Here is a 27,038-nt window from a genome sequence, read left to right as displayed (position 1 = left end):
CATATGAGTATGTGAACATATAAGCCCTTTCTACCTGGAAAACCTAGAATGATTTTCATTACAGACCTTCATGTTCCCAGAGGTGATCCTTGTTAAAACCAAGGATGGGGCTTCCCTGGTGGCACAGTGGTTGAGAGTCCGTCTGCCGATGCAGAGGACACGGGTTCGTGCCCCGGTCCGGGAGGATCCCACATGCCGCGGACCGGCTGGGCCCGTGAGCCATGGCCGCTGAGCCTGCGCGTCCGGAGCCTGTGCTCCGCAATGGGAGGGGCCGCAGCGGTGGGAGGGCCCGCGTACGGCAAAAAAAAAAAAAAAAAAAAACCAAGGATGACCCAGCACTGGTGGCTGCCAGCCTCTCAGAGCTGGTGACCTGACTCTCACCCTGCACACCTCTCTCATAGCCCTCCCATGAATCTGAAATCCTTTATGGAGAAAGATGAGAATGGAGGAATGGAAGGGGAGATGGAAGGATGGAAGACCACTACTTTTTAAGTGTTTTAGATGTTTTCCTGTGAAAGAAGAGCCTGAAAATAGGACATATGTAGAGTTGGGGAGGTGATCCCAGGAAGCAGGAGTAAAGGATCTGGGAGAGTAAATCTAGGAAGGAGGAGAAGCCAATATGGGGCAGCTGGGATGATCCTGCCCGGCCTTCTGAATGCTTCCTGGAATCATCTGCCTGAGGATGATCAGGGTGGTAGCATTTATCCATTAGCTCTCATCCTATCTCCTGAGGATGTTAACTTCCACCTATTTCTGGCTGCTCACGTGTGAGTGCAGAATGGGCTACCCCGAGGGTCCCATGCTATGGCATCAAAGAAGCCTCACAGGACAAAACGAAAGACAGTTTCTTGAGTGGAAACCCTGTCATTCCTACCTGAATTGAAGCCAGCACAGAACTGTTCACTGCAGCCACATCTGGAATCAAGAGGTGAGGCCAAGAGGATGGGAAAGGAAGTGAAATGAGTTTTCTGATAGAAAAGTCAATGGAATTCTTAGTCCAGCCTCACAGGAGTTCCAAAGCAGAGGGAAGGAGTGGCATATGTCTGTCATCATCTGAAAGGAGAAAACAGACTAAAATGGAATTGCTAATCAGCATTAAAAATATGTAGATGTTACTTTAAAATCCACCCCTCTGGTTTTATTGAAGATCAACATTACTTAGCTAGATGGTGTTCTGACTTATGTGTGGCTGCTCTTTTTGATTAGCCAAGGGCCACTATTTATAAACTCTTCATATATATATCTATATATGAAGGGTATAGAGGAAACATTCAGGCCCTCACCACCCTTCTCCACCCAGGGTGCTGATGAGACTGGGGGTGGTAGCTCAGCATGCAGAATGGGTGCTGTAGAGATCCTAAGAAGTCAGGTGTGTGGGAATCAGTGTAGAAGGCTGGGGTTAAGCAAGGTGTTTTGTACATTTATAGTAGCTCTGTTACAGTAGACCTCATTTGAGTTGCCTCTGTATGACGGTATGAAAATTTTAGGGCACTAGGACCATATGTCCCTTTCCTTCTATCATCTACAGCTGCATTCTTATTAGGCCTTTGCCACATCCTTATGCTCCCTAAAGGGAAGCCTTCCACTCTGAGAACATCTATTGCACTTTTAGCTTGAAAACGTTGTGCTCATGTTCCCCTTTGTATCCTGTGGTCCATTGGGAATAAAAGAAAACAGAGCCATTTGTGGTACAGCACTGTATATGTATGAAACAGTTACTTAATTTGGTGCGTGTACTTTGGGAAGTATTGTCTGAAGTTCATTGAAATTTTCTTTCCCTTCCTTCTTCTTCCCTTCCCGTTTTATTGAGATATAATTGACATACAACACTGTAAATCTAAAGTGTCCAACATAATGATTTGACTTAACACACATCATGATTACTACAGTAGGTTTAGTGAACATTATTGTCTCATATAGATACAACATTAAAGAAATAGAAAAAATATTTTTTCTTTGGGCTGAGAACTCCACAACTTTCCTATAATAAACATACAGCAGTGTGAATTATATTTATTATATTGTACATTACATCCCTAGTACTTATTTATCTTATAACTGGAAGTTTGTACCTTTACACTACCTACCCCCAGATTCTGATAAGCTCAAATCTGATCTCTTTTTCTATGAGTTTATTTATTGTAAAGTACAATTGACCTATTTAACACAGCACTGTTAGTTCCTGGTACATAATACGGTGATTCGATATATCTATACATTTCAAACTGATCACCACAAGTCTAGTTACCGTCTGTCACAATATAAAGATGTTACATAATTATTGACTATATTCCCCACACTGTACATTTTATATCTGTGACTCACGTATTTTGCAACTGGAAGTTTGTACCTCTTAATCTCCCTCACCTATTTCTCTCATCCTTGCACCCCACCTCCCCTCTGGCAACCACCTGTTTGTTCTGTGTACCATGACTCTCTTTCTCTTTTGTCATGTTTGTTCATTTATTTTTTAGACTCCACAAATAAGTGAAATCATATGGTATTTGTCTTTTCCTTTCTGACTTATTTCACTTAGCATAATGCCCTGTAGGTCCATTTATGTTGTCACAAATGGCAAGAGTTCACGCTTTTTACAGCTGAGTAATATCCCATTGTATTTATATATACCACATTTTCTTTATCCATGTATCTATTGATGGGCACATAGATTGCTTCCATATCTTGGCTATTGTAAATAATGCTTCAGTGAACAGAGGGGTGCATATATTTTCAAATTAGTGTTTTCATTTTCTTTGGCTAAATACCCAGGAGTGGAATTGTTAAATTGTATGATAGTTCTATTTTTAATTTTTTGAGGAATCGCCATACTGTTCTCCATAGTGGCTGTACCAATTTACATTCCCACCAGCATTGCACAAGGGTTCCCTTTTCTCCACACCCTCACCAACACTTGCTATTCCCACACCCCAGTTTTAATGAGATATAATTGACATACAGTACTGTATAAGTTTAAGATGTACAGCATAATGATTTGACATACATCATGAAATGATTACCACAATAGGTTTAGTGAATATTCATCATCTCATATAGATACAACATTAAAGAAACAGGAGAAAATTTTTTTCTTTGTGAATTTTGTCCTTGTCTTTTTGACAGTGGCCATTTTGACAGGTGTGAGGTGATCTCATTGTGGTTTTGATGTGCATTTCTCTAATGATTAGTGATGTTCAGCATCTTTTCATGTGCCTGTTGGCTATCTGTATGTCTTCTTTGAAAAAATGTTTATTCAGGTCCTCTGCCCATTTTTTTTTTTTTTTTTTTTTTGCGTTACACGGGCCTCTCACTGTTGTGGCCTCTCCCATTGTGGAGCACAGGCTCCGGACACCCAGGCTCAGCGGCCATGGCTCACAGGCCTAGCCGCTCCGCGGCATGTGGGATCTTCCCGGACCGGGGCACGAACCCGTGTCCCCTGCATTATCAGGCGGACTGTCAACCACTGCGCCAACAGGGAAGTCCCCTCTGCCCATTTTAAAAGTTGGGTTATTTGTTTTTTTAACATTGAGTTTTGTGAGTTCCTTGTATATTTTGGGTATTAACCCCTTATTGGATATGTCATTTGAAAACATCTTCTCCCATTCACTAGGCGGTTTTTCATTTGCTGATAGTTCCCTTTGCCTTTCAAAAGCTTCTTAGTTTGATGTAGCCCCATTTATTTATTTTTGGTTTTGTTTCCCTTGCCTGAGGAGATATAGCAAAAAAAATATCGCTAAGACTGATGTCAAAGGGCATACTGCCTGTGTTTTCTTTTGGAAGTTTTATGGTTTCAGATCTTATGTTGACGTCTTAAATCCATTTTGAGTTTATTTTTTTAAAATGATGTGAGAAAGTGGTCCTGTTTGATTCTTTTGCATGTAGCTGTCCAGTTTCCCAATACCATTTATTGAAGAGCCTATCTTTCCCTATTGTATATTTTTGCCTCCTTTGTCATAGATTAATTGACCATATGAATGTGGTTTCATTTCTGGGTGCTCTATTCTGCTCCATTGATCTGTGTGTCTGTTTTTGATTACTGTGGCTTTATAGTACAGTTTGAAATAAAGGAGTGTGATACGTCTAGCTTTGTTCTCTTAAGATTGTTATCTTGAGATAACAAGACAACAAGGCTCTTCAGGGTCCTTTGTGTTTCCATACAAATTTTAGTTCTGTTCTAGTTTTGTGAAAAATGCCATTGGTATTTTAATAGGGATTGCGCTGAATCTGTAGATTGCCTTGGGTCATATGGCCATTTTAACAGTAGTAAGTCTTCTAATCCATGATGTTGGTAGTCAGAGATATTGAATAATATCTTCCAAACTGAGAAGGAATTTTGAGACTGAAAAATGAGGTGAGCAACTTCATAAAGAGCAATTAGGAAATGTATTGTGGGTAACTTACACAGGCAGGAAGGATTAGGTGGACACATGATCCGCATTCACAGCTGCACTTAGCACTGCTGAAAGGGGTGCAGGGGAATTTAAAGGGTCAAAGCTAAAAATAGAATCTGACTACTAGGGAGAAGCATGGCCACACGGATGGGAACAGGGTTTTCTTTTCCTTCCCCTGGGTGTCTCATGACCATTAACCATCTGCATCAGCAAAAGGCACACTTCTGGTTTTTAGGTATCAGATGAAGGCAAGGGTAAAAGTTGAATGGGAATTCATCTGGCTTGGGCACATTCCTTGTGTGTTAGGCTAAAGCTCAGTCATGCATAAAGAAGGGATAGGACAGTGGGCCTAAGATAGAGCTGACAGAATGGAGTCACTTTGGTTCAGCTACACATGTGAGCATGGTATATCTTTCCATTTCTTTGTGTTGTCTTCAGTTTCTCTCATCAGTGTCTTATAGTTTCCAAGTACAAGTCTTTTACCTTATATTTATTCTTGTATATTTTATTTTTTGTTGCATTGTAAAGGGATTGTTTCCTTAATTTCTCTTTCTGATAGTTTGTTTTTAGTGTATAGAAACACAGCAGATTCTTGTACATCAATTTTGTATGCTGCAACTTTACCAAATTCATTGATGAGTTTTAGTAATTTTTTGGTAGCATCTTTAGGATTTTCTATATACAGTATCATCTCACCTGCAAACAGGGCAGTTTCACTTCTTCCTTTCCAATTTGGATTTCTTTTATTTCGTCTGGTTGTTGTGGCTAGGACTTCCAATACTATGTGGAATAAAAGTGCAGAGGCTGGACAACCTTGTCTTTTTCTTAATCTTAGAGGAAGTGCTTTCAGCTTTTCACTGTTGAGTATGTTGTTAGCTGTGGGCTTATCATACATGACCTTTATTATGTTGAGATATATTCCCTCTACACCCACTTTGTTGATAGTTTTTGTCATAAATGGATGTTGAGTTTTGTCCAAGACTTTCTGCATCTATTGAGATGATCATATGGTTTTTATTCTCCAGTTTGTTAATGTGGTATATCATGTGGGTTGATTTTTGCAAATATTGAACTATTCTTGCATCCCTGGGATAAATCCCACCTGATCATGGTGTGTGATCCTTTTAGTGTATTATTGAATTTGGTTTGCTAATATTTTGATGAGGATTTTTACATCTATGTTCATCAGTGATATAGGCCTGTATTTTTTCTTTTTGTGGTATCTTTGTCTGTTTTTGGTATCCAGGTGATGGTGGCCTCATAGAATGAGTTTGAGAATGTTCCTTCCTCTGCATTTTTTTTGGATAGTTTGAGAAGGATAAGTACTAACTCTTCTTTAAATGTTTGATAGAATTGACCTGTGAAGCAGTCTGGTCCAGGACTTTTGTTTGTTGAGAGTAAGTTTGTTTTCTTACTGATTCAGTTTCATTACTGGTAATTGGTCTGTTTCTATTTTCTATTTCTTCCTGATTCAGTCTTGGGAGATTGTACTTTCTAGGAATTTCTCCATTTCCCCCTGATTGTCCATTTTTTATTGGCATAAAACTGTTCATAGTAATCTCTTATGATCCTTCGTAATTCTGCGGTGTGAGTTGTAACTTCTTTTTACAGGAAAAAAACTGTAAAAATACAAACACATGAGGCTAAATAATACACTACTAAATAACCAAGAGATCACTGTAGAAATGAAAGAGGAAATCAAAAAATACCTAGAAACAAATGACAATGAAAACATGACAACCCAAAACCTATGGGATGCAGCAAAAACAGTTCTAAGAGGGAAGTTTATAGCAATACAGTCCTACCTCAGGAAACATCTCAGATAAACAACCTAACCTTACGCCTAAAGCAATTAGAGAAAGAAGAACAAAAAACCACAATGTTAGCAGAAGGAAAGAAATCATAAAGATCAGAGCAGAAATAAATGAAAAAGAAATGAAGAAAACGATAGCGAAGATCAATAAAACTAAAAGCTGGTTCTTTGAGAAGATATGACATGACTCTATGACATAAATCACAGCAAGATCCACCTCCTTTTTGACCCACCTCCTAGAGAAATGGAAATAAAAGCAAAAATAAACAAATGGGACCTAATGAAACCTAAAAGCTTTTGCACAGCAAAGGAAACCACAAACAAGATGAAGACAACCCTCCGAATGGGAGAAAATATTTGCAAATGAAGCAACTGACAAAGGATTAATCTCCAAAATATACAAACAGCTCACGTAGCTCAATGTCAGAAATACAAACAACCCGATCCAAAAATGGGCAGAAAACCTAAATAGACATTTCTCCCAAGAAGATATACAGAGTGCCAACAAATACACGAAAGGATGCTCAACATCACTAATCATTAGGGAAATACAAATCAAAACTGCAATGAGGTATCACCTCACACCAGTCAGAATGGTCATCATCAAAAAAATCTACAAACAATAAATGCTGGAGAGAGTGTGGAGAAAAGGGAACCCTCTTGCACTGTTGGTGGGAATGTAAATTGATACAGTCACTATGGAGAATGGTATGGAGGTTCCTTAAAAAACTAAAAATAGAACTACCATATGACCCAGCAATCCCACTACTGGGCATATACCCTGAGAAAACCATAATTCAAAAAGTGTCATGTACCACAGCGTTCATTGTAGCACTATTTACAATAGCCAGGACATGGAAGCAACCTAAGTGTCCATCGACAGATGAATGGATAAAGAAGACTTGGCACATATATACTATTGAATATTACTCAGCCATATAAAGTAACGAAACTGAGTTATTTGTAGTGAGGTGGATGGACCTAGAGTCTGTCATGCAGAGTGAAGTAAGTCAGAAAGAGAAAGACAAATACCGTATGCTAACACATATATATGGAATCTAAAAAAAAGTCATGAAGAACCTAGGGGCAGGACAGGAATAAAGATGCAGACGTAGAGAATGGACTTGAGGACACGGGGAGGAGGAAGGGTAAATTGAGCCGAAGTGAGAGAGTGGCATGGACATATACACACTACCAAATGTAAAATAGATAGCTAGTGTGAAGCAGCTGCATAGCACAGGGAGATCAGCTCCGTGCTTTGTGACTACCTAGAGGGGTGGGATAGGGAGGGTGGGAGGGAGACACAAGAGGGAGGGCATATGGGGATATATGTATACATATAGCTGATTCACTTTGTTATACAGCAGAAACTAACACAACAATGTAAAGCAATTATACCTCAATAAAGATGTTAAAAAAATATTGACTGGAATGTATGCTTTGTGTGGGTAGATAGTACCTCATATAAAAAGTCATCATGTATACAGTAGGAACAGAAGTGGTGTACTGCTCACCTCACAGAGTTGTAAAGGGAACTGAATGAGATAATTCACGTAAATTTCTTAAAACAGTACACAGCACACAATGTAATCAATATATATCCTAATCAATATAAAGGTTGGCAAGATAATTTAAATTTTTTGTATTTTGTACTAAGTCTTCAAAATCTAGTACATATTTTACACTGAAACACATCTCACTTCATATGTGGCACACTTCAAGTGGTCAGTAACTACAGGTGGCTAATGGATGCTGTTTTGGACAATGTAGCTTAAAAAAATACAGGGTTAGCAGACATAAGAAGTAGCCATTCCCTTTAGGAGTAAGGGAGAGTGCTCGAGGAAGAAACTTGGAAGATCCATTTCTTCTCCAAAGCCTGGATTAAGACCCCTTGGAGAGGGAATGGCTGTGGCCCACCTGGATGGCAAAGATGTTTGCTGAGGTGTTGCAGGCTTAGGCTGGGAGGTGAGAAAACCACCTTGCTTGTGTGCTGAAGTGTTTGAAAGTCTCCCTCTATGATGTAAGGGAAACTTTCTGGGAAGCTGCCCTTAGGGATGCCTGTGAAACCTGCAACCCTGCTGGAGGGTGTTTGTCACTGGGTCAGCCACACACCACAGGCTGGGTCAGCCAACACCACAGGCTGCTGACTGCTGGCAGCCACACCATGGAAGCAATGACAAAAAGCCCTGGAACCAGGAAGACAGTCCCTTCCTCTCACATTGTTGTTTTGACACCCTTTGTAATATTAATGCTGGTTGGCAAAGGAGAAATGTTACAGAGTCCTGCCCAATCACAAAGGGGGGCAAAAAGGGTAGATTTGGAGCTGAGAGGTAATAAATTGACAATTGGCAAAAAGCACAATTTATAATCTGCTTTATAGATCGAAGTATTTTTCTCAACAGTGCTTCCTCTTACCTAGGTGGAATTCCTACCATGGAATCATCCTCTACTCAAAGGAAGCAACAGCACTTTTCCCTGAAAGTTGCAGCTGAAAAGTATATGTTACTTACAGTAACCTGATGATGCATTAACCTGAATACATTGTCAGCTTAGGAAGTGGAGCATTCTGGTTGTCAATAGGACAGAAATGGTATTTTAGTGATAGAGAAGGGAGGTGGAGTACAGTAAGCCCTGGACACTAACTAGGTTCAGATTAAATTCCTAGGGGATAATGTAATGGATAAAAGGTTTGGCTCATTTTTAAAGCTTTCTGATGGGTATTTTTGGATACCACTTTTCTTTCTTTCCTTGCTATGAAAAAGCAATTCTAAGACAAACATTGAGAATTTAAAAAGTAGTAGAGGGGCTTCCCTGGTGGCGCAGTGGTTAAGAATCCATCTGCCAATGCAGGGGACACGGGTTCAAGCCATGGTCTGGGAAGATCGCACATGCCGCGGAGCAACTAAGCCCATGAGCCATAACTACTGAGCCCACGTGCCACAACTACTGAAGCCCACGCTCCTAGAGCCCGTGCTTCACAACAAGAGAAGCCACCACAGTGAGAAGCCTGCGCACCACAAAGAAGAGTAGCCCCTGCTCACTGCAACTATAGAAAGCCCGTGCAAAGCAGCGAAGACCCATTGCAGCCAAAAATAAATAAATTAAATAAATTTAAAAAAAGTAGTAGAGTATGTCTTTAAATATTTTGAATACTAAGTGCTTTACTTTAGATCCTCTGTAAAATTTGGTTGAATGAATCAATTGTATCATTAACAGAGTAAACTTTTTTTTTCTTTAAATGCAGGATAAATCATCCAGCAAAGAAAAATCCAAGACACCAGTAAGAATTTTACCACAATTGGCTACGGTAATTTACCTGTAGACTCTCATTGGATTTTTGCCCTTTTAAAAATGTTTACTGGTTTCAAACTTGTAAATAAGTAACTGAATTTATGATTTTGAATTTTGTGCTCAATTTGACTATTTTCTGATTGAGAAATTCTGAGGTGCACATAAAAGGAAAAATAACTATCTTAATAAAGTAAGTGTAAGCTGTAATTTCCTAGTAGTGTGTACAGTATGTTTGAATATTCTGGATAAAAGTATTTCTAAGATTGTCTACAGAAAATATATCAGTGTTGGAATTAGGAGATGAAGCTTTGGGTTACATCCTTGTCACTTATGGCCCTGCCATCTGAGGGAGTCACTTACCTCTCCGAGCCTCAGTTTCTGAGTTTGAAGGTAAGAAGCGTAGATGATATTTGAGATGCATCTTCTGGCACTGAAATGCTATTCCACAGAAGATTCTTCAGATCTTGCCATCCTTTTTATTATTATTATGAGTAAAAATTGTCATTGTCCTGTGGAAGAGGCAGTTAATAGACATTTTCAGTTGACAAGTGCTGGGTAAGATATACTTGACTGTGATAAATTTTACCATTTAGTAGCTATATTGAATTTAATGCCATTGAGTTTTGCTCTTGTAACCGCTGGAAGTTGAGCTTAAGTGGAGGTTCAGTGCAAACACTGTTTGGTTTTTTTAAAATTGTGATAAAATATACATAACATACAATTGACCATTTTAACCATTTAAAATCTATAGTTCATAGACATTCAGTACATCCATATTGTTGTACAGCCATCACCACCACCCATCTTCAGAACTCTTCATCTTTCCAAACGGAAACTCTGTACCCATTAGACACTAATTCCCTGTTTCCACCTCTTGTCAGTCCATGGCAACAAGCATTCTACTTTCTGTCTCTGTATTTGACTACTATAAGTACCTCATAAGTGGAATCATACAGTATTTGTCTTTTTATGTCTGGCTTATTTCACTTAGCATAATGTTCTCAAGTTTCATCCAAAGCATTATTTTTTTAAAGATATTTTAAAAGCTGAGAACAAACTATAAAAGTGAATTTGTGTTGCTTTATAGAGAAAGATTCCTGATAATTTAAAATGGAGGACATTTTTCACTTAGAAAACTTGAGTTAATATTGTTAGATAAAGTAAATGAACATTTCAAAATATACATTTTAATTGAAAATTTTTTTAATGATGCCAGATTCTATAGAATTGAGCCATAGCACCTTTTCTATGCTTCTGCAAAATCTATCTTAAATTTTCTAGCTTAAAAGACAAGATTTGAAATGGAATAGGCATTTTCTGTTTAAAAATTTGACAAATTTTAAAAGAAAAAAATAAAAATTACCTTTAGTTTGTTGTGTCTTATTGGTATATAGGTTTAGAGATGTAAACTCAATTAAAATTTCCTGATTCAATATTCAGTAGCTGAGTTGAATAATAATCCTTTCCTGTCATTGGCATATAATAGTCTAAAATGCTTTTGTTGGCTGATTTAAACTTGGTTTTATGTTCATATTTGGCCATATCTTACATTTTCTCAGCATTCATTTTCTCAGTTTCATGTGTGTTAAGGGAGATGATTTTTTTTTTTTTTTTTTTTTGCGGTACGCAGGCCTCTCACTGTTGTGGCCTCTCCCGTTGCGGAGCACAGGCTCTGGACGCGCAGGCTCAGCGGACATGGCTCACGGGCCCAGCCGCTCCGCGGCATATGGGATCCTCCCAGACTGGGGCACGAACCCGTATCCCCTGCATCGGCAGGCGGACTCTCAACCACTGCGCCACTAGGGAGGCCCGGGAGATGATGTTTTTAAGAGATTTTAAAAAATCCATTGACCAAAGCAAACAAACAATTTTCATTTGAATATTAAGGTTTGTACTTGGATAAAATTTTCCGGCAGTAGTTAAGCCCTAGAGTGATTTTCATTACAGACATTTATGCTTCTGGTGGTGATCCTTGTTGTTGAAATCAAGGGTGACCCAGTGCTGGTGGCTCCCGACCCCTCTGAGCTGGTGACCTGATTCCCACCCTTTGTGAACACCTTACTCATAGCCCACCCATGAATCTGAAATCCTTTATGGAGCAAGATGAGAGCAGAAGAATGGAAAGGCAGGCAGGGAAGGATGGAAAAGCATTGACTTATTCATTGTCTTAGCTTGTTTTCCTGAGAAAGAAGAGCCTGAGAAAAGGGCTTCTGTGCAGGTAGTTTATTTGAAAGTAGGAGTAAAGGGCTGGGAAGAGTAAAACTATTCAATAAAAGCCAGTACAAGCATGGGCTGTCAAGTTGGCCTGAATGTGAGAGGAAGACACAGATTCAATTGTCATTGTTTAAAAATATGTACATTCTGGGCTTCCCTGGTGGCGCAGTGGTTGAGAGTCCACTTGCCGATGCAGGGGACATGGGTTCGTGCCTCGGTCCGGGAAGATCCCACATGCCACGGAGCGGCTGGGCCTGTGAACCATGACCACTGGGCCTGCGCTTCCAGAGCCTATGCTCTGCAACGGGAGAGGCCACAACAGTGAGAGGCCCGTGTACCGCAAAAAAAAAAAAAAAAAAAAAAAAATGTACATTCTACTTTAAAACCCACCCATCTGGGTTTCTTGAAGAGACATAGGTTCTAGCAACAGTGGGTCTGTGTTCTGTTATCGCAGTAACCGGCTCGAGCTAATTAGTTGTTGCCTTTTTAGGAGACGTAGGTTTTCTCCTGTTGGCCACAGTCCCCACCACCCCCTAACATTTCCCAGCACTGAAGCTGAGTGCCAATTAGCTATCATCACTACCTTTCCTCCTTCTTTCATGATACCTGCCAGAACTGTGTAGGTATAAGAATTTATAACCCCTGCCTTAAACGATGGAATGAATTTGTGAGTTGCCAGGGTAATCTAGAGCTGCTGAAGCCATGAGAACAGGAAGATCCTTTGGAGCTGGAATGTAGAGGAACTCATTAGCATTGGAGTCCAGCACGGTGTGCCTCTAATTAAGATGGAAGGCTTAAAAAATCACTTGCCAATGTCTGTGGGTGAGTAAACTCTGTGGAATGAACACCTCAGTTAGGTAACAGGTGCCCACATCAAACCAGCAGCGGAGCCTTTGGTAATATGTCCCAGATGTCACACACCGTGCCATTCACAGGCTTTAGTGAGATTTGCTATTGGGTATTTGTGCCTTCTTTACAGATGTCCTAATTTGTTTGAGAAAACGTCTGTGTTTATACATTCTTATGCATTTCATGAAAAAAGTTATTTTTTTCTGACCTTGTTTTGTTAATGCTATCTAAATTTCATATTTCAGGTGAGTTCAAAGCCCCAGTGGCAGCAGGCGGCTCCATCATTCCATTTGAGTGTAAAGCAGGATGAAGGTATTCCAGAGCAGTTCAGTGTTAAAAATCAACAATCATATGGTAAGAACCCTAATATTCTATCTTAGACTTCAAGGACATTTTCTAGAGAAGAAAAATCACACAATATTTAGTTAATTAGAACAATGAAATTGTAAACTGAAATATTTATGTAAAGTAGAAAAATTTATCCCAAGTGTGTTCCCTAAGAAAATAATTGAATCCAGTTCTTAGTTATTTCCGGCTGTTGTAAATGCTATAAAAGCTGATATTTTAGGAATTGGGATGTTTATAATAAAACTTTGATTTATTGTGTATTCAGAATTTGCCTCTGTATCAAATACTAAAGTTTTTTCTAAGGGGGATTTTAATAAGTTGTAAACATTACTTCTAAATTATTTATATTAATATTTTTGACTTATCAGCTTGATTGTATTGAATATTAACTTTTTTTCATCATGGTTCTTTAAATTTTCTGAAATAGTTTTATATTCTGTTTTTATAATAATTTTAATCTTCATTTTAAGAAGGTTCTATGCAAATATATTTGAAAATCTGAGTTTATTAACATTAATCAAAATATAAAATAAATTAATGAATATTCTTGAAATAAAGGTTTCTATTGTGATGACATAAAATGAGAGTTAGTTTAACTTCCTCGTAGTGAAAGAAAATATGGTTACTTAAGAACTTAAAGAATGTAGTTTTTTTCTTAAAACATGCTTCAGCATTTTATTCTAACCACTTTAATATTTTAGCGTACTTTTTAGATGACTAATTTATGCCTTTTTTAAAAAAATTCAAGCTGAATACATGGAACGCTTTGGAAAAAAGGGCAAGTTACTCGACCAGATTGATGATAGTCATGCTGGACCATCTACTTCCAAATCAAAGAGCAAATCTCCACATAAAGAACGAGAAAACTTTAGAAGCACTCTTGTTAATGTCATTATGTAAGTTCTATAAGCTAACCAGTGTTACCCTCGTTAGAGCCCCTGGGAACTTTTTAATCTAAAATTATAAGAATTCTGTGCCTCTCTAAGGATGCCTGAAAGCCTTGTTGGAATGAGGTCAGGGTATAAGTAGTGAAAGACTGAGCTTAACTCTAAAGCTGTCTCACTTTTAAATATCGTGAGCTGAAAAGGTGTGTTGATGAAAATGATCAATAAAAAAAATCTATAATAGGGATAGGAGAGAGTTTTATTCAAGCCAAACTGAGGACTATAATCTAGGAGATACAGGTTCAATAAGCACTTGACTTGTGTTCCTCCAGACTACAAAATGGGGGAGACTTATAAAGACAAAAACTACAAGGTTACAGTTAGTTTCATGAGTTGTTTATCAAGAATTATAATTGGATCTGGCAAGAAGGAAGGATGCTTGTTAAGTAAGGATTGGTTGGGGTCCAAAACGGTTGCATAGTTACAAGGGGTTGTAGCTGGCAGCTGCTAGCAGATACTGTTTTGAGCATGGCTGGTGGTATCCTTGAATTTGATAACCGTTCAGAAAATTTTCAGAAAATTTAAGTTCTCAGTGATGCAGGAACATGTCTGAAACCACATCCACAGTGGCCACCTGGCTCCATTTTAAATGCCTGAAACACAGTCACTCCATTTAGATTTTTAAATGCAATCTTTTCTTTAATGGTTAAAACAAATGTACAAGGCATGTTTGACGGGCCATAAGACAGGCTGTTTGAGTTAGCATGAAGTTCAAGCCAAATCATGTATAAGCCAGAAAGACTTCCCCATACCTCAATACATGAACATTTCTTCCATCAGGTGTCAATATGAATACTTGGTGTTGGTTGAGACAGCAGAATGTCTGGGCATTCTGGTTGTAGGCATGCTGCCTGGTAGAAGATTTGGGGCAGTTATTTTTTTCCCCATCTTGTCTGTTCAGGTGATGTGGTGACTTCCCTGGCATTGTGGGTCTCCTTGTGTATAACAGGAAGGAACTGGGCTGAAATGATCAGCAGTGTGATCAGGGCAGGGCTTGCCCAGTCTGAAGTACAGATCTGTTTACGGAGGGCAACGCAGATGCAAGTCACCAGTGCCTCTTTGCCTGTTTTTTCACAGCTTGACGCTAGTTGTTCAGTAGCCCCTTTCTTTCATCATGACTCTCAATGCACACACACTGCCATTGGTGAACAGAATTTAATGACACATTACAGTAAGTCACTCACCCACAGAGCTCCATTTTACTGTCCCCATGTGACACCTTACTGGCTGGATAGGCATCTTGAGGGGAGGGCAGTGGTCACTGTGTGCTGACAAAGGGATGGCAGATATGTGGGCTCCTGTGCAGTTAGATCGTGGACGTGTGCCCCTGCGAGAGTGGTTTGGAGTTTGCTTTTGCCAGGCACCACTAGACATTACCAGCTTGGCCCACTTACATCACTTGCTTCAATTAAGCCCTCATAACACATGAACTTGGAGTAAAATTAGCACTCCAAGCCGTGTGTGTGTGTAGGCCTCTGGGTACAAACTCATAGAAGCAATTTTTTCTCCTCCCAATGTCCTGGCCAAGACAAATGATCTTCTTGACACAACTTTCCTGTGCCTGTCATTTTTGGCCCTCCTCTAGTTGAGGATAGAGCCCATCTTGGGTTTCAGCTTCACACAGAGGTCTGGGTTTGAATTCTCCATTTAACTCCAGCCTACAGAATCATCTCCTGACCCACATGGGCATTAAAGTCCAAGGCTCCACCCCCCAAGGGCAGCTGTAGCCTCGGGGGGTGGCTGTTACTCTGCCTTGTCATTCCATCTTTTCCCTCCTGAGTATTTCCTTTTTTTCTTGTGAGCTCAGCTATGCATTCAAAGGAGCTTTGTGGCATATTATCCAGTATTTATAGAATGGTACTGGGAGGTTTTTCAGATTATCTTTGCTGCTGTGTTATAAGAAACATAAGTCTCTTTTTAATCATTTTATGTCATTTTTAGTTATACCTTTAACAAACACTATATGGATGGACTTATTAAAATTCAATCTTTGAGTTTCTGGACTTTAGTAGCATGTTTAATCCCATTTGTAGTTATTGGTATTACATATTTCTTATTTTGTATTTTCTATTTACTGTATGTTGCCTTTGCTTAATCTTTTTTATTATTTCTATTGAATTGAATTTTCTCTCTTCTCCCTTTATTCCTATTGGCTTAAAAGCTATCAAATATATTTTTATTCTTTTAGTGATTACCCTAGCATTTAAAGCCACATATAATAACTTATATTTTTAAAAGTTTAAATTTCATTGGATCCATCTTCCTTCTGAATAATATGAAAGGACTTTTGAGTGCTTTAACTTAGCTCTGAACTTTCCTTTGCATTTTTCGTGTGATTGTTTATTTTATTTCTACCAATATTTCTATAATATTTTAGTTTTACCAAGTCCTTAAACTCCCCATACTCTTTTTCTAAAGCTCCTACTTACTTAGATTTACTAACATGTTTTCTAATTTCTTAGAAAGTTGCCTTTGCATTCTACTCCTCACTTCCAGGTTCATTTTTTTTTTTTTTTTTTTGCTGAAGTCCTTCCCTTAGTGGTTCTTTCAATGAGGATCTGTGGAGAGTAAACTCGAGACTTTAATTTTTTGTTAAGGTCGCTACTATTTTGCCCTTACTCATGAATTAATGACTAAGCTCACTACAGAGTTAAAGAATAATAGTAATTTTTTCCCTACAAATATGGAAAACATTGAAAAATATTAACAATTTTCCCCAAATAAAAATAGAATATATTTAAAGTGTACAATGTGATGATTTAATATACTTACACATTGTGAAAGGATTTCCAGCAATCAAGTTAACACATCCATCACCTGACATATTTACCTTTTTTCTGTGTGTGTGAGAACCCTTAAGTTCTACTCTCTTAGCAAATGTCAATTACATGATACAGTATTATCTATAGCCACATGATGGCATATATTATTGTTGATGAGAAGACTTTGTTGCTTTATTTGTTACTTCTTTGTTTGCAATCTGTTTGTACTGTCAGTTTGTCTTTTCAAAGCCTTCTATATAGTCTGTAAAAAACAGATTTAGCGAGATATAATTTACATACCATTAAATTCATCCACGTTAAAAATGTACAATTGAATGAATTTTAGTAAATTTCTGTAGTTGTGCAACCTTCATCAAAATCCAGTTTTAGAATACTTCTGTTATCTACAAGTTCCCTTTTGCCCGTCTCAATTAATCCTTTCTACCGCTGGTTGCCCCAGGCAATCATTGATCTGCTTTCTGTCTCTATAGCTTTACCTTTTCTGCAATTTCACATAAATGGAATCATACAGTATGTATGTTTTTGAAATCCATCTTGTTTACTGTTTCTTATTTGGGGCTATTATGAATGATGCTGCTATGAGCTTTGCATGCTGGTCTTTTTGTGGACATCTGTTTTTACTTCTCCTGTGTAGATACCTATTTATAGAAATTCTGGGTAGTGTAGTAGGTGTATGTTTAAATTTTTAAGACATTCCTAAGCTGTTTTCCAAATCATCATACTATATTACATTCCCACAGGAATGTATAAAGAAGTTTCTAGTTTCTCTACATTCTTGCCCACACTTTATCTTTTGTTGTGTTTTGTCATTCTAGCCATTCTAGTAAATGTGTTGTCGTATCTTATCATGGCTTTAGGTTGTATGTCTCTAATGACTAATAACGATGGACATCTTTTTTGTAGTTGTTTGGCATTTACATAATTTCTTTGGGGAACTGTCAATTTAAACCTATTGCCCATTTTTAAAAATTGGGTTGTTTGTCTTATTATTGCCTTGTAAGAGTTTTTTTATATATTTTCTATGCAAGTTCTTTATCAGATACATCTTTTGCAAGTATTTTCTCCCAGTCTGTGGCTTATCTTTTAATTTCCTTCCTGGCATTTTTTGAAAAGCAAAAGTTTTAAATTTTGATGAAGCTCAACTTATCATTTTTTTTCTTTTATTGTTCATGCTTTTGGAGTCATATCCAAGAAACTTTTCCGATCACAAGATCATAAATATTTTCTCTTATGTTTTCTTAGAAGTTTTAGCTTAGCTCTAGTTTTAGTTTTAGCTCTTACATTTATGTGCATGCTTTATTTCAATGAGGTATCTGTGTTATGAGGTAAGGGTTAAGGTTCATTTTTTTGCATATAGATATCCAAATGTTTCAGCCCCATGTGGTGAAAAGACAATTTTCATTGAATTACCTGGGCATCTTTGTCCAAAATCATTTGACCATATATAGGGTTCTATTTCTCTTCCATTTACCTATGTGTCTGTATTTACACCACTTGTCATGTAGCTTTCTATTAAGTTTTGAAATCAGGTAGTTTAATTCCACAAAATTTATTCTTCTTCAAAATTGTTTTGGCTATTCTAGGTCTTTTGCATTTTCATATACTACACTTTAAGATCAGCTTGTCAGTTTCTGCAAAAAAAAAAGAAAAAGCTTACTGAGATATAGTAGACAATGCATTGAAACTATAAATCAATTTTGAGAGAATTGCCATTTCAATAATATTGAGCCTTCCAGTCCATGAACATGTTATTTCTCTCCATTAAATTAGATTTTCTTTAATTGCTCTCATTAGTGTCTTGTGTTTTTAATGTACAAGTCTTAGACTTAAAAAAAAATATTCTTGAGTATTTTTCTTTTTGATGTGAATGAAATTATTTAATTTCATTTTCTGATTGTTCTTTCTCAGTATATAGAAAAATCTATTGAGTTTTTGCTTGTTAATTTTATATCATAAGACCTTACTAAACTTGCTTACTAGTTCTGGAGCTTTTTAAAAGATTCCTTAGAATTTCCTACATATCGGTCATGTTGTCTGCAAATAATAGATTTATGTCTTCATTTTCAATTTAGATGCTTTTCATTTCTCTCTCTTTCCATTTTACACTTGTTGGGTCCTTCAGTACATTGTTTTTTTGTTTGTTTGTTTGTTTTTGCGGTACGCGTGCCTCTCACTGTTGTGGCCCCTCCCATTGCGGAGCACCGGCTCCGGACGTGCAGGCTCAGCGGCCATGGCTCACGGGACCAGCCGCTCCACGGCGTGTGGGATCTTCCCAGACCGGGGCACGAACCCGTGTCCCCTGCATCGGCAGGCAGACTCTCAACCACTGCGCCACCAGGGAAGCCCCAGTACATTGTTGAATAGAACTGGTGATAGTGAAATTCCCAGTCTTATGGGGAAAGCGTTCAGTCTTTCACATTTATGTAGGATGTTAGTTGCAGGTTTTTAAGATACTCTATATTAGATTAACGAAGTTCCCTTCTTTTCCTAGTTTGTTGAGAGGTTTCATCATGAGTGGGTGCTGGATTTCTGTCAGATGCTTTTTCAATGTTCATTGAGATGATCATTTGATTTTTGTGCTTTTTAAATATGGCATATTACATTAAATGATCTTCATATGTTAAACCTTGCATTCCTCTCACTTAGTCATTATGGATATGTAATATACATAATGGATTTGTTAAAATTTTAAGGATTTTCAAATCTACATTAATGAATGATATGGGACTGTACTTTTCTTGTAATGTCTTTGTCTGGCTTTGGTATCGGGGTACTACTGGCCTCATAAAATGAGTTAAGTGTTTCCACCTCCTCTATTTTTCAAATGAATTTGTGTAGAATTGGTGTTGTTTCTTCCTTACTTGTTTGATAGAATTTATTAGTGAGGCCATCTGGACCTGAACTTTTCTTTGTGGAAAGATTATTACTTACTAATTCAATTAGTTTACTTGATATAGATCTCTTCATATTTTCTATTTCTTCTCGAGGCATGTTTGGTACTTTTTTACCATTTAGCAATATGTTCTTTTCATTTAAGTTGTCTAATTTTTTTAAAAATTATTTATTTATTTATTTATTTATTTATTTATGGCTGTGTTGGGTCTTCGTTGCTGTGCACGGTCTTTCTCTAGTCGCGGCAAGTGGGGGCTTCTCTTTGTTGCAGTGGCTCCTCTTGTTGCAGACCATGGGCTCTAGGTGTTCAGGCTCCAGTAGTTGTAGCACCTGGGCTCAGTAGTTGTGGCTTGCGGGCTCTGGAGCACAGGCTCAGTAGTTGTGGCTCGTGGGCTCTGGAGCGCAGGCTCAGTAGTTGTGGCGCACGGGCTTAGCTGCTCTGCGGCATGTGGGATGTTCCCGGACCAGCGCTCTAACCTGTGTCCCCTGCATTGGCAGGTGGATTCTTAACCACTGTACCACCACGGAAGTCCCCTGAGTTGTCTAATTTGCTGGCATAAAGTTGCTCGGATAATTTCCTTGCTGTCAGCCTTCCTATACATTTCCTCCCTTGGTACCTGTTGATTGCAAGACGAGAGCCTTTTCTAGGGGTCTCCTAGGCAGATTGGTTTCCTTCCTGCATGAGTTACGGTCTGGGGTGTTCTCAGTTGTTTCCTCTGTTCTTTATCTTCTTTTCATGTTCCAAAAATTTGTTGAAGTATCTACTCAGCTGATGACCCTCTAGTTGCTTTACAATCCTGGGTTAAAATTATTACCATTTTCATAGGAAAACTTGAAAACAGGATGTTTATGTCACCATCTTGAACCAAAAATCTCTATTGATAAAGAGAAAAAATATCAATATAGTTCTTTCAGTTTTGAGAAATAAAGTACGTCATATCTTCTCTTTAACAGGTAAAGTGTCTTCAGTATTGATTGATTGATTTCTGAATGGAATGTTGCTTTGATGGGAAGAGCATGGCAGTTTAGAAGCACGTGTGGATGGGCAGATCCTTGTTTTTGTATTTAATTAACAGTGTGATGAAGGGGAGGTTATTTAATCTCTCTGGCATTGTTTCTTCACCTGTGCAGTGGGGATAATTATGTCATTGTCTCCTGTAACAGTAGGTGTGAGGATTAGAGAAAGCTTCTATTATTGTTCCTAGTAGCAGAATCTTTGCCTGTAGCCACAGAACGATAGAATTATAGAGTTTTAGAGCTGAAAGGATCTTCATTCTGACTGCAAGAACTTCTGCAGCCTCTCCTATAGCCCCTAACCTCCTTCCTCTTCACCTCTCCTGACCTTGCTGCATCCTTCTAGGTCCACATTACTCACACAGAGGGTGAAGTTTGAGTGTCAGGATTCAGCAAAGTAGATAGGATAAGCATTTCTGCCCTTAAAAAACAAAAAAAAAACAACAATCCATTTATTAAGGTCATATACTTTATAGTGGCAGAATCTGAACCCAGATATCCTGATTCCTGAAGTACGTTGCTGTCACTAGTACCTTTTTACTATACAAACACCAAAATAATGAGATGATTACTTTTGCAGTTAAAATAACCCTTCTCTTTCCAGTCACAGAATACCCTGAAGATCTTCCACCACTCCTCTCATACGCTTATTCCTCAGTTGATAAATGTTTATTGAGCACCTACCATGTACTGAATTAAACTGAGATATTACCTGAGACATTCCTGAGACATTGCCTTGCCTCTCTTCTCTGGTCCATTTAGTTGAAAAAAATAAGTCTAAAGTTCACAAGATAGTGGATTCCTAGATTTGCAAAAAACTAAGTCAGAGGATCCATTCTGGGTACCTACTTTGGTGTGATATCTCACACAGATATTCAATAAACCTCCAGTCTCCACTCACTGGACAGTTAGTGGGAAGAACTATTTTATTACACAGCATCACTAACCTGTGTCCATCTCCGATGAAGTTGGGACCTGGAACATGATATATTCAATGATAAAGAGGTTAAAGTTATCGCAGAACAACTTATTTTCCTGAAAATGTGAACTTTTCACACATTGGAACCCCAGAGGGAGTCACAAAATGTGGCTCATATCTGATATAGGTTTTGAATTAAATTATACCTAGAAACATTATAGTATTGTATGAACAGTTAGCCAATAACAAAAACATAGGAGCATATGAGCTTGTATGTCACTTGTTGCTAACTTCTAATATGTGTTCCTAGAAATCAGAAATGGTCTTTTGAAGAATATATCTGTGTCTTTGACAAAACTACATTTAGAGTCTTTTCCATCAGTGCTCTTCTAAACATCATATTTATAAATAACCATACATGTTTTAGGAATAATGCAAGAACATTCCTATAAAAGTCCAGAGAAGAGAGATGATTTTGGAGAAATGAGCAAGAATGAATAAAGCCTAACAAAAAGGATGTGGCCTCTGAATTAGATCTTTCAAATCACTTCCAATAAAACTGTCTCTCTGAATAAAGAGAAGGTATTCTGGGAGGAATACGGTACCAAATAAATATGTTTACTATTTTAAAAATGTTCCACAATGCCTTTTTTTCTTATTTTATAGAGGACAGTATGACAGATAAATCTATTGATTTATGTTCTAACTGCCATTTATATACATTTGAATAGTGTGTTTATCATTTTCTTAGGCAACAAGATGCTGTCTTAGACTCAGCTACTCTGGATGAAAGCACATTGCCAAAACTAACCACTTCTGCAATAGAGAAAGACATCTTGGTAACAAGCTATTTCTTTTGTCAGTAGAACTGAAAGTAAAGGAAGCACTTGAAGGTGCCTTTGAGCCTTTGAGTTTATTCTGTGCTCCTTCCTGTGCAAATACATGGATGTAGGAATAAAGATGAAGTTCCATAAAATTGCTCTATTGGATTAACAGAGGAAATCATTCTTCCCCTCGTTTCCTAAGACCACAGTCAGAGACTCTCAGGTCTCCCTGCTCCCTATGTTAAAGCTAGCCTCAGTCATGTATAGCTTTTACATGTCTTTATTCTATGAGAAATTATTTTAATTACATAATGTACACTTCACAAAGCATATTAACTTACTTTAGAAAAAAGTAATTCTTCAATGATTTCAAATATAGAATTTTTTAAAAGCAAATATCGAAGACTTTAACATTACTAATTTGAAAGTATTTTTTGATGTTTAAACTTTTTTCTGATAAGTGATGTGTAAAAACTTGGGAAAATACATTGACGTTAAATGTCCATTGTTAGAGAAGTACTATCATGTCTTAAAATGAATTTTTTGTACACACATTTAACAATAGCTGTAAAATTATGGCATGAAATATTAACAGGCCAATTGGAAATTTTGTAAATCCTGTTGGATAATATTTCTGAGATTAATGAATAGGGATACTGATTCACTTACAGCTTTTAAGATCTTCTGATTATCAATAACACAAGGACAAAAACTAACATACTAAATTTTCACACATTTATAGAACACTAAATTCTACCTCCACGTATATTAGTTCTGTTTAGTACATCATATATCTAGTAATGTAACTTCAAGTTTTAGAGTATAGTTATGAATTAAGGTAAGAGTTTTAATTTTCATGAAATAAAAGTTTTTAATTTAGGAGAGCTCAAATAATGCCAATATGAATTGCAAAAAATAATTTTTTATGATTTGTAAATACTTTGTTCTACTAAAACTTTAATTTTGCTCAGTGGTTTTATTTTTGATAAATACTTCTTTTATTATAATATTAAACCCATCTCCATTTCTCATTATCTTTTCTGTAGAGATATTATTATTATATCCACCATGGAATTGATACAGACCACATAGCCCCAATGGAAGATTCTTGGCTGGAGCATGTATTGAATTTAGTCCCCCAACATCTGAAAGTCCTCACTAACAGCATACATGCATTATCTGATGAAATGAGAGAAGATTATCTTCTTAGTGTAAAAAAATCCATAGGTAAATCAGTATTTCTCTTTCTAATTTGAATGTGTCTTATTAAAGATAAATTTAAAAAAACTTAAAGTTAACACCTATCCTTGAAACTATTATATTTATTAGGTGGTTTCTTGTATTGTGGTTACATTGCTTAAGATCTCAGGCAAATTTCATTAATAAAATATAGCAAAAATTTTTTAAAACCACCTTTGTATTTGTAGGGATATATCCCCTCAACAAAAGACATAACTGAAACAAATTTTAAAATGTTAATTAATATTACTGATATCATAAACTAGAGTGTGATTAATTACAAAACTACTGCTATGGACCAGGGGTTGGCAATAGCTCATAGGCCCAATCTGGCCCACTGCCTGTTTTTGTGAGTAAAGTTTTATTAAACACAGACACACACATTCATTTGCATATTCTCTATAGCTGCTTTTGCACCATAAGAGATTGTTGAGTAGTTGTGATAGAGACCTTGTTGCTCACAGAGTTGAAAATACTTGCAGTCTGGCCCTTTACGTGAAAGTTTGCTGACTTGTGGTATAGACCAATAGACTCTAAGAATGACATTATCAGAGCCATTTAAAAAGTACTCATTTCCAGACCCATCTGAATTAAAATCTCTGGAGGCAGTCTTTCAAATCTGTGCTTTAAAAAAAGGTTCTCCGATTGGTTGTGATAGTAAGCCTGGTATAATTGATGCTATGTCAAAGTTGGAGAAATCATACTGCTTTGAAATGGTTGTGGGACCCTTCAGGGAGGAGGGCATTCACTGCATTGAAGACTCCTATTGAGTGTTTTGATAATGTAAAGAGCCATATCCTTGCCCCCAAAGAGTTTATAGTGTAATGAGGGCCATGGACAAATCACTAAATTATAAAGCAAAGTAGCAAGTACAATGAGGAGAGAAATCGAGAACATGGTCCAAGGGAGAAGAGGTCATGCCTGAGTTGTTAGGAAGGACTCTGTGGCACCTGAACTGAGTTGTGAAGGATGAACATATACATCCTAGGGAACACGCATGGCCTAGGAAATGGTGGGAATGATGGCAGACGAGCGAAAGGCTCTTCCGACCTTGCAAGCGGCTCTGATGGCCAAAGAAGAGGGTGCATTTTGGGAAGGGGATAGAACACTAAGGGCCTTACATGCTTTAAGCATTTGAAGGTAAAGGAGAGTCACTGAAGGATTTTAGGCAGAGGGATAAAAACATATTTGCATTTTAGAAAGAGCATCTTCAAAGAAAAGCAAGAAAGTTGGAATGAACTGAATTAAAGACGGCAGAGGCAGAAGTAGCTCACTTCACTGATTTCATAACAAGGTAGTTCTATGCTCTTAAGCAGTTTAAAAGAGAATAGCAAAGTAATATGTATCTTTCCTCAGTGAAGGGAAACTACTGCTACTCTGTATTGTTGACCTTCAATTCAACAAGAACGCTTTTGGTGGAAGAGCTAAAAAGGAAAATGTATCAATTATATTAAGAGCAATGACTTTCGAATGAAAGAACAGGAACATTGTTAAGAAAGGGTATATATATTCTCAAAGACACAGACATCATAGATTTTCTCATAAAAATTTTCTTGTGTTTATAAATGCACAAATTGCTCATTATTTACAAAAGACTTAATGTAAATGATTTTAAAGGAATTAGTTTTGCAATTGCTTGGGAAATACTATAATTACTATAAGGTTGTTGATCAGAACTTTTCAATCTTCTTTTAGTTGATTTTGTTTTAAAAGATCCTAGAGAAAAGGAAGATGACGGAAAGGTAGAAGAACTTCCACCCCATCGTGCTGAGTAAGCAATCAAGTTTCACTAAGAATATTGATATTTTGCAATCATTTCTCTGTATGTGGATATATTTATACACTGGTTATATTTTCTCAAATATATGTTCATAATTTGTGTACTTCATATATACAACTGATCATACTATCTATGTTTATATATTTAAGCCCTAACATGTTATGTTTACAAATTGATGGATAGATGGGTAGGCAAACACACACTGACAGACGGATGCCCACGTGGTTAAAACATAAGTGCTCTGGTGAAAGACCTTGATACAGATCTTTTATCTCCACAGCTCCAAGCACAGGCTTTAGATGTAATAGGGACATGAAAGCTTGATGGCAATTTGAATGCCCCAAAACGCAGTGGGAATGTTGCAGAAAATATGCAAACACAGAATATATTACATGGATTAAAATATAGAACACATATGGGAAAATCCACTTGCTATATATTTTCCCTAAAATAACATTTAGGAATACATCACTTAAATAGTTTGAAGAATAGAACTTATATGATTAAGTAACCACTTCAGTTTTACTTTGTTTCTTTTGTATCATTTAAAAGTGTCCCAAATTGTTTCTCTTAACAACTAAAAAAAGTCAATGTATTTTCTATGGAGAACAGCTTTTCTCCCAGGGATAGACAAAAACTATCCTTTGTAATTGTAAAGGTGATATAACCACAAATGAAAAACTGAATTAACTTTACTATATATTAAAAGAAGACTAAGTGTTTAAAATCAATGAGAATAAAAAAAAATTACTGGCATAAAATGTAAATGTTTAAATATACTCTGAAAGATGAAGATGGCACATCTTTAGTATATAAAAGATGACTAGTCAATTCGGAGGAGTTACAGAATAAATATCTTTAAATAGAATGTTAGTGTTTATGATTTTGTAAGTGACCTTTACACAGTCAGAGGTGAAGTTCGAGAAGATTTCCAGGCTGGAGTATATTCTTAAAATGTTTTAAAAACAATAGGGACATAAAATGTTTAAATGTTTCCTTAAAAAAATCTTTTAAGATATATATAAAACGTAGCTGGCTACTCTTCCTGTTTGATCACTATTAGTTATTTGTGGACTCCATCACATCAAGCATTTAGAGAAAAACAATTGCCTTATGTGATAAAAATTCAAATCTAATTTTATCTGCGTTCATTAAAAATTATAGTAAACCACAAAGAGTATGACTTTTATATACTTTAAAACATAATTACATGTTTTGTTATTACCATGAGGGATAAATCTTATTTTTAATTCAAATTAAACTCAAAAAATTATTACTCAAATAAAATTATTACTCAAAAAGTACTTTGACTTTTATTAAGACTTTCTGATTTTTAAAGAAGATGACTATTTTCTCTTTGCTTTCAGAATGGAAATTCTTCCAAAACCTTGGAGGAAATCTTTTTTAGCTGCAAGCAGTTATATTAGGGGTCACTTGAACACAATGAACCCTACAATGTTGGCAGTGCAAGATTTGTGGCACAGTACTTTTAAGTAAGTATTTCTGGCCTTACTGAGGTTTTTTTTTTGTTGTTGTTTGTTTTGTTTAAGAGAGATGAAAGTTATTACATCTTATTTCTTTTACTATTTTAACTATAAATTTTAAAAATAATTACAAATCTAACCTAAGTAAGCATGGTTTTAAATAACATAGAAGTGTATAGGGTAAAAGTGATCATCGCCATTATGTCTTATCCAGTTCTCCCTTCCCCACCCCCGCCAGGTTACCATATATACTTTA

At 37.0% G+C, this 27,038-nt stretch overlaps 1 protein-coding gene across 1 annotated transcript in view; it reads left to right on the top strand.

Moving 5' to 3' along the window:
• The window catches only part of DNAH7 (dynein axonemal heavy chain 7), a 243,288-nt gene that overhangs the window by 8,397 nt on the left and 207,853 nt on the right, over window positions 1–27,038 (top strand). The window contains exons 2-8 of the mRNA XM_081242420.1: window positions 9,446–9,508; window positions 12,801–12,909; window positions 13,652–13,799; window positions 22,207–22,294; window positions 23,326–23,506; window positions 25,214–25,289; window positions 26,666–26,791. Of these exons, the coding sequence (XP_081098546.1) occupies window positions 9,446–9,508; window positions 12,801–12,909; window positions 13,652–13,799; window positions 22,207–22,294; window positions 23,326–23,506; window positions 25,214–25,289; window positions 26,666–26,791 (791 nt within the window). The remainder of the gene's footprint in view (window positions 1–9,445; window positions 9,509–12,800; window positions 12,910–13,651; window positions 13,800–22,206; window positions 22,295–23,325; window positions 23,507–25,213; window positions 25,290–26,665; window positions 26,792–27,038) is intronic.

Source organism: Mesoplodon bidens, assembly GCF_964165515.1.
Source record: "Mesoplodon bidens genome assembly, chromosome: 8".
In the NCBI taxonomy this organism is placed as follows: domain Eukaryota; kingdom Metazoa; phylum Chordata; class Mammalia; order Artiodactyla; family Ziphiidae; genus Mesoplodon; species Mesoplodon bidens.
Note: the sequence above shows the minus strand (reverse complement) of the source record. Positions and strands in the feature narration are given on the sequence as shown.